The sequence below is a fragment of the Pteropus vampyrus genome, unplaced genomic scaffold (genome assembly GCF_000151845.1).
Source record: "Pteropus vampyrus isolate Shadow unplaced genomic scaffold, Pvam_2.0 Scaffold101, whole genome shotgun sequence".
NCBI classification, from domain to species: domain Eukaryota; kingdom Metazoa; phylum Chordata; class Mammalia; order Chiroptera; family Pteropodidae; genus Pteropus; species Pteropus vampyrus.
The window spans coordinates 62,595-81,475 of record NW_011888882.1 but is presented as its reverse complement, the minus strand read 5'-3'; the positions used below and the strand labels follow the sequence as shown (position 1 = coordinate 81,475).

General features: G+C 35.5%; 1 protein-coding gene and 1 non-coding gene across 2 annotated transcripts in view; both read left to right on the top strand.

The window, feature by feature from the left end:
• LOC105295190 (nephrocan) overlaps window positions 1-9,589 on the top strand; it is a 15,523-nt gene extending 5,934 nt beyond the window's left edge. The window contains exons 2-3 of the mRNA XM_011364759.2: window positions 5-906; window positions 8,807-9,589. Coding sequence (XP_011363061.1) covers window positions 5-906; window positions 8,807-9,254 — 1,350 coding nt within the window. The 3' untranslated portion in view covers window positions 9,255-9,589. The remainder of the gene's footprint in view (window positions 1-4; window positions 907-8,806) is intronic.
• Window positions 9,590-17,607: 8,018 nt separating this feature from the next.
• Window positions 17,608-17,726, top strand: LOC111742791. Its single transcript, XR_002781477.1, has one exon. It is a non-coding gene; the product is annotated as a 5S ribosomal RNA (ribosomal RNA).
• The last annotated feature ends 1,155 nt before the right edge of the window (window positions 17,727-18,881 follow it).

Here is an 18,881-nt window from a genome sequence, read left to right as displayed (position 1 = left end):
GTAGCTATCTAACCTCACCCAAATGTTGGCTCTAGAAGATTTTATTCTTCTGGCCAGTGGAACTGAGTCAGTAGAAAACGATACTTTCAAAACTCTGAGTACTTTGAAGACCTTGGAACTCTGGAAAAATAAGCTCAGACGAGTCCCCAGTGCTCTGCCAACCAGTCTTGAAGTGTTAAAACTAAATGACAATTCAATATATGTCCTACACGGATCCGATTTTGAAGGACTGAAGAAATTAAAAATCCTTGAACTTAAAAACAACCTGATCTCTTCTCTTTCTCCCAGCATGCTCTCCTTCCCTGCCAGTTTGCAAAGTTTGATGTTGGATGGCAACAATATTGAGTCTGTAGCTGGACCACTGGCACTTCCCCAACTGAAATTTATGAGCATGGAGAATAATAAACTACATCTTATACCAGCTAGCTTCTTTACTTCTCTTCAGTCTTTGCAATTCCTCAGTTTCAGTGGTAACTTTCTGACTAGAATTCCTATTAATCTGCCCAAATCCTTGCTCTCTTTAAAGATGGAGAGAAACCAGCTCAAAGTGGTAAGGTTTCGAGATATGAAACACTTGGAGAACCTTTCCCATCTTTACCTGTCAGAAAACTCACTCACTTCCATCGAAGGGGCACAGCTCCTTGCCAATTTAACCACTCTTGAGTTGTCCCAAAACCAGCTTCAAATGTTGCCTCTCAGATTACCAGTAAGGCTACAAAAGCTTGATATTAGCAATAATTTGATTCAGAGAGTTACAGTGCAAGACTTCCAGGACCTCCGAGATTTGAAACATTTGTTTCTGGACAACAACATTGTCAGCTTGTTTGAAGCTGGAGCCCTGCAGAAGTGTTCGCAGCTTTCCAACCTGGCCCTGGAACAGAACCTGCTGTTGTCTATACCTCTTAGGTAAGTGAGTGTTACCATTTATGGTTACTACTATAAAAGTTCCCCAAAGATTGGGACAATTAGCACATTATACAAGCAAGAATGCAAGTCAGAGCAAATACAAATGATCTGATCGAAGCTATCCAAGGGTTTAGGATTAGAAGTTTTAAATAAAGGTTTGGACTTTCCAGCCCTCAGACTGAAGCCTGTACTAACTTAATTTATCTTGCCTATGAGACAAGACACCCATACATGAAGTCTATAATTGAAAATATGAAGTGCTGCTTTGGGGAAGTATGCTAACAAACATGACATGCAGCTAGCTATTACCTGTAAAAAGTATGTTTGGTTTTCTAAGTATATGTATGGCCTGGATTAACCCAGAGGCAAGACCAGGCATGTGCTTAGCCACCAGGAAAACAAGGATATAAGGGAAAATAGTAAGATATTTATATTATAAAAAGCATTGAAATAGTAGTTATGGGAAAAAAATTAAAATTTACAATTTAATATTATATATTTTTTATTTTGAATTACTTATTTGGGTGCCTCACATTCTTCTCAGTGCTGTGATCTTTAAAGGACTTAACCCGGCTCTGTTTATTTCTCTGTGTCTGTGAGTATGAATCTATTTGTGTTGGTCTTTCCTTCTGGTTTTGGTTGTCTCTTCGGTTCTCTCTCTCTCTCACGCTCACACACCCTCATACTGTGACACTTAATTTCATAATCTATAATGTATATGTTTACATTAATTGACCCTATTTAAGCTTTATTCTATATTCTACATTTTAAAGTAGACAAAAAAAAAAAAACCCACACAGAATACAGCACTGTTATTCTCTTTTAGAAGATATTATATTGTTTATTACATGTGCCTAGTGGATTATTTTCCCTTTTAGCACTTTATAGAAAAAAAGGCTTCTTGCCCTGCCTATTTTCATCATCAAATTCCTCAGAATATACCAGCTTCTGGCCTCTGTAGAATCCTATGGCACTCTATTTACTTATTTTCATTGTTAGTTACAATAATTTTTCTTACCAATGACAAAGAGAAAAATTATCTAGTATGATAACTATACTACCCAATATAAAACATGAAAAAGTTATTTTTCCAACTGAAATCCATATTTTAAAATATGTATTGAGGGTGATTTGAAAGCAATCAATTTATTTTAATGCATAGCATGTGCACACGATTTAATTTGACAAGTATGTTTTGAGTATTTACCATATGCTAAGTACTTTGCCAGGCACTGTGTAATAAAAAAGAGGAAACTTTTTATTCTGTGTTGTTTAAATTCTAGCAGGGAAAGAGTGACAATTGCATAACATATAAGTACAGTATATTTAGATGGTGTTAGAGTTAATGACAACAAAGGGCATGATTACTTGGTTTAGGACTGTAGAGAGTGGGAGTGGCTGGTTGTAATTATAAATAAGATTAGCATGGTAACCCTCATGAAAATGTAAGCTTTGAGCAAAGACTGGAAGGAGGTGAGGGATTTAGCTGTGAAGCTATTTGAGGGAAAAATGCCCTAGATGGAACAGCCAATACAAAGGCCCTAAAGCAAGAATATACCTACAGAGTTTTAAAACTTTAATACTTGTTATTTAAATAAATTCTCTAGGGTTCAAGCTGTTTTACTACTAAATGCTTATACTCCAAGAAAAAAAAAATCATGTATGAAATAAAAACTCATAAAACAGGCTAGGGAGTGACTGTATGACATAAAGATTCTCAGTAAGCTCCGATAGCTCTGGGCAAAGTTGTGAACTCAGTAGACTTTTCTGTTCAGGCTTTTAGACAACATTTGGTTAAGTAATCTTGCTAAGTTTAATGAGTAAAAAATAGCTTAATTATTTACTTTTGCCAGCATATTTGTGTTTTAATAAGTGACTAGAGAAAGCACGGTGCTTTTACCCAATAGAGTGTATAATGGAATTGTAAGCCTGAGTGAGCTATTATTTTCAAATCTTATTTCACATTGGAATTATCAGGAAAACTCTAAAAATCATACTTATGCCCAGACCTCACTTCAAACCAATTAAATCAGATACTCAGGTTGTGGCCCAAGCATTAGTATTTTTAAACAGTTGCCCAGATGAATTTAATGTGCATCCACAGTTGAGAACTACTGAGCAAGGCCAATGGGGCAAGTAACACGAAATGGTGACAGGCTTTTCCTATGAGGCTTAAATTAAGCAACTGTCTGCTCTGTCAGAGAACCTGGCCAGCTGCTAGGAGAGCAAAATAATTGTAGAGAGTGATTTTTAAACTCCTCATCACTACCCCACCCACACTCCTTGCCTTTTTTTTAAATTAGAACATGAGAATGACTTAGAAAAGTTTCTCTGTGGTTGTCATCTCATAAATAATTAAAAACGATAATATTTGAATTTTAAAACTTTTATGAGCTGTAAACAATACACCTTTTCTTTTTTCTTTCTTTCTATTTGAATGCTTCTTATTCATACACAAGCTTACATTTTAAAATTTTGTTTTCTATGAGTAAACTGTAAACACATGCAACCTACTTCTATCACAAACTATTTCCACAGATCCCTTCTTTCACCTACCATCTTCCATCCTATTTCATCAAGAATAACAATGTGTGGTTTTAGGTACACATATAGTAAAATATCTACTATATTTGCCTCAGTATGCTGATTGAGATAGAAAACATACCTAACATTTATTAAGTGCTAAGATCAGCAGTGAATTTATATACATTTGTTGATCCTCACAGTAATCCTGTGAAGATAGGTACGTTGTTTTACCTATTATTCTACAGATTAGGACATTACTGTTAAGAGTTATCAAGAAGCTTGCTCAAAATCACATCGTCAATAAATTATGGAGTCAGGATTAAACACAGTCCAACACCACAGTCAGGAATTGTTACCACTGCATGGTCACCTGCTTCTGAGATTAACTCTATTGTTAACAACAGACTACACTGCTTAGAACTTAGAACGCTTTACTTTTGCTGCTTCATGATTCACAAACCTGCAGCTCAGTGAACAAATATGTTACATCATCTCTTCTTTAACCACTCTTTGGATAATTTCAATTCAGAAAAACTTTCTACAACCTGACAGTCCGCGCATTTTATCTTATTTATACTCAAGCGCCATCTACTGGCAAAATAGGGTATGCCTCTTTTTAGTCTAAAAAGCAACAACTACCTAACAGCATTTAGCATTTCTAGAAACATGCTTGTCTTAAAATCAGGGCTACCTTTTAATAGAAATCAGATTTATAAAGACAAAATATACCTAAGCAATAAATGACTGCCATAAAGCCACAAAACTAGGATAATTTTTCTTCCAATGTCTTTTTGGTTATGACATCCATAGAAATGAGAGAGACAAAAAAGTATTCCTAAAGAACAGGTACAATATTTGGCTACTCAGCCAAGAACTAAATAATTGTATTTGTTTAAAAGAAAACTTGGCTTGCTCATTTTCATTAGCTAATATTTATTATGTGACTTCTGTGTACTGAGAAAATTAGAAGATTTAGGAAGCTTTAGGAAGCTAATTAACTTACCGAAAACCACATACTGGAAAATAGAGTGGTCAAAGTCAGACCTTAAGTCTAATAAGTAGGGACTTTTTGAGTCTTTGGATAACTCTATCATTATCTTTTCCCAGTTTTGTTCTCTTGTACTCTCAATGGGAACAGAGACTTGCCTACTGCTACACAGTCTATTAATAATTAATATGCTCTCTTTCCTTGGGGAAAAAAAGCTATACATAAGAGATTTTCTGTATACCTTTTAGAGATCTACCTTACAGAAGCTGGTGTGTACAAAATTACATTGTCTTGGGGATTAACCTCAAACTGAATTTAATTATCAAACTGTCAAAATGTATGAGGTAATTTTCCCTGGTAAATTAACCTATTTTGTTAGGTAAATTTTATTCCAACAAAGGAGAAAGCACTTATATAAGTATATGCACTATATAGTTTAGAATATGAATAGAAATATATGTAATATAACATAATATAACATTATGTAAATAAATATATAAATATAAATGTAAAAGAAAAACCCAAAGGTAAAATTTAGGCTAAGTGCCAATAACCTAAAAGTTTAACCTTTTAGAATAAAATTCATATACTAATAATACTATAACAAGCAAAAGTAATATTGTCATAAAATATGGTTAAATTCATTTGCTTTGTTCTTTAACGTGGCAATCCTATGACTGAGACCGCCACAGTAAATTTCTCTGAATACTGAAAGGCACAAACATACATCCACTGTGTTCACGCTATTATGAAGATAGTATTCAGATGACATTTTGATGGCCTTTTTAAAAAAAGATTAATGGAACACCCATCAGGATACTTACTATCAATTAAAAAAAAAAAGTATTAGCGAAAGTGTAGAGAAATTAGAAGAACTCTTGTATACTGTTGGTGGGGATATAAAATGGTGCAGTTGTATAAAACTTTCCAATTTCTCGTATTTAATTAAAAAAATAACACTCAATCTAAAGTTGTGTAGTAGAAAATTTTGGGGGTTCACAATTATGATTCTTTTTTATTTTTTTATTAATGGGCATAAGCATGGCATTTTTCAAATTGCTATCCACAGTTTTGAAACCTTTTTTTCCTCCTGAATATGAAGCAATACCTGTTCAAGGCTGAAAACTTAGTGTGCTGAAAAATAAAAAAGTCACCCATAATTGCTCAACCAGAGCCTATGTTTAAACATTTTTTTTTTTTACATGTTTGGGATCATTAAATTTTGTGTTCTATTTTTCTACTTCACATTATATAAGTGGAATCAAATTTGGCTAGTGAGAGCCCCTTTAAGCTGGTTCTTGTGTTCATAAGACATGATTCCGTTGTCTATTTTAAAAAATTGTGGTAAAATACACATGACATAAAATTTACCATTTTTAAGTGTACAGATGACTATTGCTAAGTATCTTCACATTGTGGTGCAATCCATCTCCAGAACTTTTTCAACGTGAAAAACTGAAATTCTATACCTATTAAACAATAACTCCTCATTTCCCCTACCTCCAGCCCCTGGCAACCACCATTCTACCTTCTGACTTTCTATTTCTATGAATTTGACTACTCTAGATATCTTGCATAAGTGGAATCATATGGTTGTCTTCTCGTGACAGGCTTTTTCTAAGTTTAATTTGTAGCAAGCATCAGAATTTACTTTTTAAATCTGGACAATATTCCATTATATGTACATATTGCGTTTTGCTTATCTAGTCATCTGTCAATGGACATTTGGGTTCCTTCCACATTTTAGCTATTGTGAATTCAATATGGATGTATAATGTGGGTGCATAAATATCTTTTTAAGGCCCTGCTTTCAGTTCTTTTAAGTATATGCCCAGAAGTGGAATAGCTAGATCATATGGTAATTCTATTTATAATTTTTTGAGGAACCACAATACATGTGGCAAAACACCATGTTTTCCATAGCAACTGCACCATTTTATATCCCCACCAACAGTATACAAGAGTTCTTCTAATTTCTCTACACTTTCGCTAATACTTTTTTTTTTTTATTGATAGTAAATATCCTGATGGGTGTTCCATTAATCTTTAAACATTTTATTGCATTCTGGCTTAGAAGTTCTAGCTTACCTCACCTCAGACATGGAATCAGCCATTTCTATAAGAAATGGTTCTTTTAAGTGGAGATTGGAATTCTAAAACTAAGATCTGTGTGCATGGTGTGCTTATGCTACTGGGGCAATGTTGCTACTAGGATGTAATATTGCTTCTATTATAATATTGCTTCTAGGTCCTTTCAGCATATAGAGCTAGAAAATATATTTGTAAAATTATGAATTCACATGCACATTTCCAGTTCATATTTAACATTAGAGATGGTTTTTCTTCTTTTATATTTGTACTGTTTTATCTTACAATGAAAATCTTGGTTTGTAATAACATTAATATATTTACTTATTTGTTTTTGTCTTACTGTATTTATTAAGGAATTTCTAAATTTCATTACTAACATTAATATTAACAATAAACATACTGAGAGAAATTTCTTTGCAGGTTCTTTTGTCCTTAGACTCTAAGATGTTCAGTCAGAATACTTTTTCTTTTCTCTGTATGTTTTTGTTACCAACATAAACATTTGATTAATTAATTAGATTTATTTGATTCTGCTTGTGTTCAATTTTAGGATTCAATTTTGTTTAATTGTGTGTGTGTGTGTGTGTGTGTGTGTGTGTGTATGAACATGTAAAACATTAATGTGAGTCAAAAGTTAAAACTATATGGAACCAAGCACTCCCTATAAGTAACTTTTTTATTCACTACTGGTTTATCTTTTTTCCCCCCAAAATAAGCAAATATGTGTATATATATTCTTATTTCCTTCTTTCTTGCACAAAAACTAGTATATTACATATGCTGTTCTGCTTCTTATTTTTATTCCCTTTAACAATACTTTCTTGAAACCATTTTATGATAGTTCATAGAGACCAGCTCCTTTCTTTTTTAAAGATGTATAGCAATTCTTTACTGATGTACTGGTTGTTTCCAATATTTTGCTATGATAAATAATACCATAATAAATGCCACATACAATGTTTTATATTTCTAGAATCATATCTTCAGAGTATATAGCTAGAAGTAAGATTGCTAGGTCAAAGGGTAAAAGCACATGCTATTTTCTTAGGCTTTGCTAAATTCTCCTCCATAGGGACTGTTCTAGTTTAGATTCCCACCAAGCTATGTATGAGAATGCCTCTTTCTTCACAGCTTCGCCCACAGAATGTACTGTTATAGATTAGAGTTGTTATCAGTCTGTTAGGTGAGAAATGGCATGGTTTTATTTTTCATTTTTCTCTTCTGACTATGGTTGAAGACTTAAGGGCATTGCTTTTCTGTTTGTGTGGACTTCCATTCATGCTTTTTGTCCATTTGTTCAGTCTTATTTAAAAACATTTCTTTTTCAACTTTTAAGAGACTTTTATGTACTGTGGATATTAGCTCTTTGTCTGGGATATAAGTTGCAAATATTTTCCCTGGTTTATCATTTGTCTTTTGACTTTGCATGTCTTTTTCCATACACAATTTCTTTTAAAATTATTTTTAATGTAGTTGATTTATCAAACTTTTATAGCTTCTGGATTTTAAATCATAGAAAAACTCTCAGAATTAATATTTTAAAAATTATTTGAAAACATGATTTTTATGATCATATAATAGTCCATTGTCTCTTAATTTCCATTTTAGTGGACATTGATCTTTAATCATTTTTTTTGCTGTTATAATAAATATGATCAAATATATGACAAAACATATTTGCGAATAAATCTCTATTTATTTCTCCTATTATCCCCTAGGTCAATATGATACATGTTCTCAAATCACTTCCAAAGTGGTACCAATTTATACTCCCAGCAACAGTTTACATTCTTACCTCACTACAGCCTCAGCAGCGATGAGCTTTAAAATTTGTAACCAAAACAATGTAACCAAAACAGTGTTCTAATTTGATACATAAAAATATTGCATATTTTCATTTTTCATTTGCCTTTTATATTCATTAAGAACATTTTTTCATATTTTTACTTCTATAAATTGTTGATCGTGGCCTTTGTCAATGAAAAAAATAGGAACTTAGTATTTTTCTTATCAATTTATTTATGTGATTTTATTGGATAAGAAAGACATTAAAGAGTTTTATGACTAGGAACCAGAAAATACAGAGGGTTAGAAAATAAGACCTATGAGTAAGGGTTAAAAAACTATAGATAAGACTGAGGTTTGCACTTTTAATTACTTTTTCAAAATAAAGTTTGTTTTTTAGCTTCAGAAGGGACAGGATGACAGCAAAGGTGGGTGTTGCTCTGGGTTGCTTTGCAGTCGTGGAATAACGGTCATGACCTTCTCTCACATCCTCTTTCCACACTTTTGCAGGCTCCCTGGGACCTTAGCCAGGCTGGACCTGAAAGGCAATGCCATCCAGGACATTGCTGAGAGAGAACTCAAGGATCTAAAGCAGCTTCAGGTTCTAAACCTTAGGAACAACAAGATCTCTGCCTTGGACCTCAAAGCCCTGGAGGGGCTGCCTCGCCTCAGGCTCCTGTATCTCGATGGGAATCCTTGGAATTGCACCTGCAGTCTCCTAAGAGCAAGGGAGGTCCTGAAGGCCAAGGGGACAGATGTGAGGGGAGGACAGTGTGCAGCGCCAGCTGAAAGACAAGGGGAGAGTTGGATGTCCTCCAAGAAGATTATGAGGCAATGCGAGCATCACTTACGTCTGACCGAGAAAAGCAAAGAGACCAAAAAGAAAACAAAACCCGAAGAGCACTCCAGCATCAGAATCAACATAGATGACGATTATTATGATTATGAAATCGATTAAGTGTGAACTTTGTTTATGGCTTAGAAAAAGGTTTTGTTTCTTTTTATTTTTTAAAATAGACTTCATTTTTTAGAGCAGTTTTAGGTTCACAGCAAAACTGAGAGGAAGGTCCAGAGATTTACTATACGTCCCCTGCTCCCAATCATGTGTAGCCTCCCCCATTACAAATGCCCCACCAGAGCGGCACATTTATTACAATCGGTGAACCTGCACTGACACATCATAATTACCTCAAGTCCACAGTTTAAATAAGGGTTCACTCTTGGTGATGTACGTTCTATGTATGGGTTTCCGCAAATGTATGACATGTATCTACCATTACAGTATCATGTAAATTAGTTTCACTGCCCTAAAAATTATCTGCGCTTCAGAAAAAAAGTTTTTTTAATGTTTAGTCTTTTACACAGAAATATACTATACATTTAGATATATAAAAGACTCTTTTTTGTAAGTTTTTCTTTTTTTTTAAGAATGAAATGAGGTTAAGTCGAGGTGGGGGAGGAAAGTAGAAAGGAGCAATGGTAAGAAGATGTAAGATTCCTTCCATGTTAAAAGTAATTTGCATTTTTTACTGTAACCTAGACAAATAACAATGCCAAATAAAATCACCTCTGGCTAACTCCCTGCAAATAGAGTAGCTCGTTTATTAGATTAAAAATGATGATTTTTGCATATGAAGGTGATACAGGTATGTGGGTATGCAGACCTACACTACAAGTTTTTGGCTGCAAGCAATAAAAGCTGACTCCGACTTAAGCAAAAATAATTTATTGGAAAGACAGGGAATAGGTCACAGAATCTACGGAAAACCTGAAAAACCTGGAAACACAGGGCTCAGAACTTCTCCATGGCCCTGGGCAGTAAGGACATAATGAAGAGACTCTCAGCTTTTCCAGGGTTCTCTCTGTAGAATGAAGCACTCCGGCTACTCCCAAGTGTTAGCTTCCCTCTTTGCAAGATTTATATCCTCAGGTGGAGAGGCTAAATGGCCTCGCTGGAGTCACATGTTTGTCCTTGGCTAAGGGATAGTAGATCTTGTTTGACAGTCTTACCAAAACCAAAAGGAAACCAGAAAGGAAAATGTAAATTCACACTTTAAATATGTCCCTACAAAGGCCTTCTTGAAAAGAATTGTGCTTTGAGATATATTCAGTTTTCCCTGAATTGACCACAATCCACACACTGCCTTCTTTTTGGTTAACTGTATGTATTTGAGAATCACCTGTCTGGGGACAGAGGTGTGACTGTAGAATATCTTATTTTCTCTCTATAGATCTACTTGTGAATATAGCCTACTTGCAAATAAAAATAAAACCCCATCCAAATTAGTTCCTGTTATAATTAGTAAGATTTATCTATTGCAGTATTTTACAAAGTTTTCCATCAAAACACCCCAATGGCAGAGAAACTAAACAGTACAGATTGAGTGGCTGAGCCAAGATGCCCATCAGAAGTCAAAACTTTCTCCAGAGCTTCATGTTTTAACTTAAACTTTCATGCAAATTTTGCACTACTTGCTTTATGTCCATATTATCTTCTCTCCAAATCTTTATAAAATTGACACTCCTTGCAAAAGAGCCCTGTTTGTTTCGTGGTTTCTAGTACTCCCTGGCACAGTGACAGGCATCCCAAGTCCATAAAGTGCAGATGTTAGGGAACTCTGACATGATTTTGTGATTGTGTAGGGCTTCAACTCTTTTTTTAGTGTGTTAGACCTACAGTTTTCTCTAAGAAAGACCAATGATACTTGATGTTTAACAATTTATATTCACTGGATATTAATAATCAGAATACCCAAGTTGTGAAGATTTTGAGAAAGATCTAGTCTTTGACAGCTGAGGATGCTCAGGCTCAGAGGAGTGAAGTAACTGTCAGTTCATACATGTAGGAAGTGGTAGAACTAGAACTTGCCAATCTGCCTTTCTCTCCAAATGGAGACATTGCTTTATACCAGGGTGCCAATCATGCGGCAAATGTAAGTGGTGCCCCCCAACAATTCAAATCATCCCTGCTTAGACCTGCCAAGTGTCAGAACTGAGCCACTGCCTGGTCAGTCATACTCCTACTGGCTGCTCCCTTGGACACAAATCCTGGTTGAAGCCTTTAGATTTCACCCTGTAGGGGCTTGATCATTCTTCAATGAAAGACTAGTTTCCCTCTAAGCCTTGAGGAAGGGAGTGAGAATTTCATTCCAGTTTGGAACCCAAGAAGGAATAACTGAAATGAATGACCTGAAAAAAAAGCAACTGGTACTCTGCTTTCTGGCATACACACACGGTCCCATGTGAACATACTGCTTCTATCGCAGTTGATTTTTTTTTTTTTTAATTTTTTTTTTTAGGCCAGGCAACCCATGGTTGACCTCACAGATTGCAAGGACCTTGTCAGTTTACAATCCCTTATTTTTTAGGCCTACAACACCTGGTGTTCCTGGTGTTCCTATCCAGGCCCGACCCTGTTTAGCTTCCGAGATCAGACAGGATCAGGCTTGTTCAGGGTAGTATGGCCGTAGACAGAGCTGATAATTTCATCCAGAAGCATTCTTAGTTTCTACACAGAATTGCTCAGAATTTATAAACTTTAAAGAATTTTTCCTCACAGACTATATAAATTTTTATTACGCAATATATGCAACAGCAGGAAGATATAGACTCATCTTCTTTTGATGTGTCGGCTTTCTGCTAATGCCTTTGCAAAGGGGCTCATAAGTCTTCTCAAATCTCTGCTTGGTTGCACCTGTGAGCCTCTTTCCTTTCTTCAGGAGGGAGGAGGTTCATGGATGTCCTGGTTTTAGAAGGCAAAGATGTCTTCAAGGCCAATGCACAGAAAACTTCCTCTGAAGAAGTCCCTTTTCTCTATAGTTGTTTACTATGTCCCTTCATCAAATAATTGTCTGGTGTTGAGGCTGTAGCCAAAAATCCTGGTTTCCTTATTATAAAACAGCCATGGAAGGGAGAAGGGGGCCTGTTGATGTTTAACTCTTTCATGTATTTTGTGTACTAGCTGTGTAGATTTCACCAACCCTGAGAAACTGGATAATAATAATTTTTTTAAAGCTCTACTTTGCCAGACATCATGGCTATTTTGTCACTCATCATTTAGTTAATTAGATATTTTGCTCTTAGCTAAATTTGCTTAAATAAATATGGACGCAAATGAAATAACTACCATCTTTACAAGTCAACCAGAAACTCAATGTTTTTTCATTATATAATTGTGTAGTAAACATTAAAACTTGGATTCTTGCCAGCTTATCAGTCTGAAACTTCAAGGAATGGTAGAAGTGCCCAAAAGCAGTTTTATGAGAATAAACTTCATGGAACTGGTATCATACCACTAATAATAGTGGATTATCTTAAAATTTTGATTCAAGAACATCACTAGCACTATGTCTGAGCTCTGAGACTGCCTTTATTCTACATGGTATTTGCACAGGGAAGAGCTACTATGATGCATTTCCCTATCTTTTTCTCTCAAAGGCAAGATGCTGTTCTAATATTCTCTATAGGCTTTCATAAAACACTATTTCTAGGAATCCAATACACAGGATTTGATTTAATAGCCATTATTCAACTTTCAAAACAGTCACTGAAAATTGCCTTTATTCTTATCCCAATCTAACTTGGTTTCAGAAAAATATTTACTATATAGCCACTCTTTCCCACCTATTTTCTACTGACAACACAAACCCCTACAACCCTTCCTCGACCCTCCAGTGTTAGGTCATTGTTATTCAGGCTTATAGTACTCACTTCTGCTTTTGGATTTATCATCTACTTTAAAAAAAAAAAAAATCACAAATGCACTGGAAATAATGCTGTCTGAATAGACAAAAAAAAAAAATCCATGTATTTTATGAAAAGTAGCTCATGATAATTATTCACTTGGAAATGTGATGAAATTCCCAAATAAGATCCCTGTGTTAAAGGTTATGTATATTTTGAATTGTAATTGATCTCAACAGATTATTTTTTACAAAGATTACTTCCTCTAAATGGTGTATAAACTCATTAGCAATATTTGTAGATACCTGTTTCAAAACAGTCATCAGCATTTATCCTCAGTATTTACAATTTTGCCAGATGATGGGTGAAAAACCGTCTCATTGTTTCGATTTCCACTTTTCTACTAGTGAGGTTGAGCATTTAAATATATTTGCAAGCCTTTGCATTTCCTCTTCTGTTTACATCCGTTAATATACTTCATTCTTTGTCTTTTCTAAAAATCAATTTATAGGATTTCTTTGTATTGTAGGGATATTATATCTATTTTTTCAGTTATGTTATTTTCTCCCTGACCATGCTTTTTCTTGTGGTTTGGTTTATGTCTTTTGCCTTATAGTCAAATCAGCTATATATAATGTGTACTTTTTAAATATAAAGTACACATTATATACATGTGTATGTATATCTACACTGACATATTTTTTACTGTGTATATGTGTGTATTTATATAATACATGTGTATATATGCAAAAAATAGAGTGTATATATAAGATATATTTGTGTCTATGGATGATATATCTATCTATCTATCTAATCTTAGTAACCTATGTTTCAGTATTCTCTTACTTAGAAGTTATCTGTGTAACTCGTATCGATTAGTTAACCTGATTTAATATTATTTCCAATATTAACTTTAACTGTTAAAGTTAACTAAGGATCTTGGAAATTCTATTTAAAATGATACTACAGAGTATAATTAATGTTCACATAAAAAGTTCATCAGAATTTACATAGTTCTACATTTTGAACTTATAATTTTACATTTATCCTAATTTTAAACATTATGTGAGAATACTCTTAATCTGATTAATAACCCAAAACAAGAATTTCAGGAATTTCAGATTAATTAGTCTGTATGAGAAGACAAATCCAGGGAATGAACTAACAGATTTGTTAAAAACCCGAACCGTCAAACAAGAATCATTTACCCAACGATTTTGGATTCTTGTTTAAAAATGCTTACGACTTAGCAGTTTCTGTGAGAAAGCGATCTGTTTTTCCTTAAAAAGCTAGTACATAGTTCGGTTCTTTTACTTTCTGAGAATTCTAGGAATATTAGACTTATATAAGTCTATATTTAGCCTCTATAAACCTATCAGAATAAAGCTCCTTTATTTAAGAGATTTTATAATAATCGAAGTCAGGTGTTGGCCAACTTCTTATATAAATGATGAAACAGTATATTTTAGACTTTGTAGCCTTTGTGACCTCTGTTGCAACTACTCAACTCTGCCATAGATAATACATAAATTAATAAATGTAGCTATGATCCAATAAAATTTAAACAAACTTATTGCAGCCTCCTGGTTAATAATGTAGCATATAAGGAGGTTGGAAGTTGTCAATCCATCACAAAAACAAGTAAAAAGCTGGTTAAACTGAAAAATCGACAACTCCTCTTAGTTCCATAAAAGAAGTGAGATCACAAAGCAAACTTCTACTCCCCAAATTAAGACACACAGGAGAATACAGAGAATTACAACTTACTGGAACAGAAACCTCCATGGGAACTAGTGCTGTGATAGGAAAACCTAAACCGTAATTCATGAATTGCTGGAGGCTGAGAATTAAAAAAATCTGAGGGGCCGAGACACAGGAGAGAGAGCCAATTTACGTGAGTTTTACCTTTAGAAACTGAACCAGGCTCACAAGTGAATATTGGAGAAAAATCACCTCATGCTTCTGCTAATGGGAGGGGAAAGGAACCATTTTGATATATGCCAGAGCATTCCGTTCTTCTTAACAAGCCCTTCCTTCAAAAGGAACTATTTTACTGGATCCCAAATTACTGGAATTTTATCAGAGCCTAACCAACGAAGGGAAAGGAAAATACTCAAATCCAGCCCACTCTACAATCCTGTCCTACATAAGGGGGTCGGTGGGTAAATGACAAGCACTTGTGAAGTTCACAGTTCAGAAGCAAAGCTCACTAAATAACTGAGACTTAATCATAAGACTAAGGAACAATTCCCAGCAATGAACAAGTGAAATTTGAAATGAAAAACACAACACCGTTACATATATATAATGGAATATTACTCATCCATAAGAAGAGATGAAATACTGCCATTTGCAACAACATGGATGGACCTTGAAATAATCATACTAAGCGAAATAAGCCAGACAGAAAAAGTTGAAAATCACATGATATCACTTATATGTGGGATATAAACCTAAAAGCAAGAAATGAACAGGACAAACAAACAGAAACTCATGGACATGGACAATAGACTAGTTACCAGAGGGGAGGGGGAAGGGAGGGAAAATTTAAATCATTTCTTCAATTAAAAAATTAATTAATTGATTGATTGATTTAAAAAAACACGGCATCATTACATTTAATTCCATGGACACTCAGGCTTATAGGGATTAGACACATGCTCATAAAGTGACATGATCAATAACAGGAAATGTTGGGAGTAAGAAACCACTCTGAGGAGGCAGAGAGAAATCTTAAATGGAGGAACTTGAGATGTTTAGGCAGAGAGATGAGATTTAAGCAGGACATGGAATTTATATGAGAAGGAGATAAGATTAAGGAATGCTCTAAATGTCAGGTTTGAGTTTCAGTCAAATCCTGAAAGCAGTGGAATTTCCTTAGAGATAATAATGTGGTGAAAAGAATGATTTGAGAGTCTCAGAAAGGACAAAAACTAATATTTTATTCTCTGTTTCAAAAAGTTAAATTACTGGTATGCTCCACAGATGCTACAACTTGATTTTTAATCTTAAGTCTTTGTCAGATGGGTAGGTTTAAGTGTGGGGTTTTGTCAGAAAGGGTACTAACTCTAACAGGGTGTTAGGGTAATCTTTGATGACCAGGTAGCCTGTCAACATCAAACAATGATTTTCCCAGTAAGGTAAAGTTTAATATACCCAGAGAGGGTACAGTTATAAATAGAGTGAGTGGCCTAGGAAAGCCTCAGTGACTTTTGAGTTTAGACCTAAAAGATGTGAGGGAATAGGCGTGTGGACATGTGAGAAAAACTGTCCTTTTCCAGAGGAAGTATAGCTTTACTCAGTTTTTGCCAACAAGTTAAATATCTATAGCTTAACTTATTTTTTATTAAATATCTATAGCTTAACTTATTTATTTAACTTATAAAAAAATATTGACATTCTCATAAATGCCAGATTTATTGAGTACCTTTTGTGATATAAAGCACTGAGATACAAATAAATACAAGAAATGGTGTCAAGTTTACACTCAAGTTAGGGATAGCTACTAAAAATTAACACAAGCTAATATATAAATGCTAGTGAATGGCAGAGACTTTATTTAAGAAGGAAAATATTCCTGAGGAGCATATGTTCTGAGTAAGAAAGGAAGTAACCTCTCAGCTGGGCCTTGAGAAAATACTTAGATTTTGTATTACTATGAACAAACAGTACAGTGATATGCATGCATGTGTGTGTGTGTGTGAGAGTGTGTGTGTGTGTGTGTGTGTAATCTCCCATGGCAGCATCTCAATTAGACTAGATTGAACAATAGCATTGAGTAGAGTATTGGGAACAGTAAATACAATAGATAAGTTCGAGAAATGAGGGAGGATAAAGGCCTGGGCAACTGTCTGGTTATCTATTGCTTTGTCGTCTACCCCAAACCACAGTGTTTTAAAACAATGGCCTATGTGTCGACTTGGTTCAGTTGGGCAGTTCTGCCTTGGTGTCCATCCTACTTAATGTGTTGAGGTCAGATAGTGGCTGGGACCTAAAAGCTTCTTTGTCATACATCTGGTGCCTGGTTTGTGATGGTTGGAATGAAAGCAGGTTAGTCATGTGTCTTTATGAGATCTTTACAAATGGCTAGATTGGAATTCCTTATTTAATAGGGGCCTAGCATAGTCTGACTTCTTACAGGTAGCCAACTTTCCTCAGTGTGTGTTCCCAGAGACCTATCCGGGGCCAAAGATGTGAGGCTTCTTGTGACCTAGCTTAGGAAATAAGACAGTGTTCCTTTTGCTACATTCTTCTGGTCTGAGAAGTCAGGGTCTGCCCAAAATCAAGGAAATGAAGAAATAGACTATATCTTTTAAGGAGAAAATGGCTTATGCAGGGTTGGATTGATTGATATCAGCGGCCAACTTGAAGACAAGCTACTGAACCACCTTATATTTTTTCCTGTCTTATACCCTTTCACCCCAAAATTAGTATTTAACTGAGTATTCATTTTCATTATAGTTGGATCTTGATTATATTATTCCTTAGACTAAAAAAAATCCATTGATGTATACCTTGGTTTTGCTCTGCCAGCAAACTGATTCTTTTGTTTTCATCTACCTACAATATTTGTCAATTATAATTTCTGCTAGTAATTCTCTTATCTATCAGAAATTGGAGGTGTTTCAGTCTACAGCCATGTCACCCTGAACAAGCCCGATTCCATCTGATCTCAGAAGCTAAGCAGGGTCGGGCCTGGTTAGTACTTGGATGGGAGACCACCTAGGAAGACCAGGTGCTGTAGGCATAAAAAAAAAAAAAAAAAAGAAAAAGAAAAAAAAAGAAAAGAAAGGAAGAAATTGGAGGTGTTTCTCAGGAATTTCTTGAGCTCAGAATTCTAGTAAGGAGCCTTGGCTATTTTTTTTCTACATGATTATATTTCAAGAAATGACCATAACTGAAATGGTACAAAAATTGGAGTTTGGGGGTTTTTTGTGCTTCAGCCATATGGGTGCTGTGCTTGCCTAGGTCTTACTTCAAGGATGCCTATTTACTTGGATATGTGTGATTATCTTCAATGATGGAACCTGTTCCATAGGTGCCATGCTGGGAACCTCGCTGTAGAGTAGTATTTTCAAAACATAGTCTGTGGACCAACTGTGGATGAGTTATTGGGGATGCCTATAAAAAACGCAGATTCGCAGTCAAGGGAAGATGGTGGACTAGGTAAAAGCAGGGTTCTTCTCCTACCCGGAAATTACAACCAAATTATAAAATAATCAACATGGAGAATCACCTGAAGTCCAGTTGATCATAACACCTACATCTAATAATATAAAGGAGCCACATCGAAGCCAGTAGGAAGGGCAAAGTCCTGAATTGGGCTGGACCCGCACCTGCAGGTGGCGGAGGATCAATGGGAGGGAAAGCGAGGCTGCAGAGGCTCTCCTGAAGGAGAGGGGGGTCCTGGTCTCATCTGGGGGCTCTCTATCCCAGGGTCCCAACCCAGGAGATTCCAATAACTCTGACTATAGAAACTAGATGGCCTTGCTGTGATCTGGGTCTTCTGCAGGAACTCACAACAGTTAACAAATTTGCAGTAAGACTGAGGCTGTATTGATCTGACTGCCATTGTCTCCCTGAGACCCTGCCCCACCCTACCCACAAATTGCCCCAGGTGACCCATTGACAATGAACTGCCACAACCTTGCCCCTCCCATCCCCTAATCTCCTAATCCACACAGGCAACAAACTTTGGCTGGCACGGGGTGGTCACTGCATGGAAATCAACAGCAAGCAGACCTTTGCTGTCTGCAAGAGATGCAATATTGTGTCTGAGGAGCACAGGGGTCTGTGGGAACATCCCTGAAGGCAGCTGTTTTCACTGTGATCTGGGTCTACAGCAGGAATGCCCAGGTATAGAAGTTGCAACAAAACTGAGGCTGTATTGGCTGAATGGACC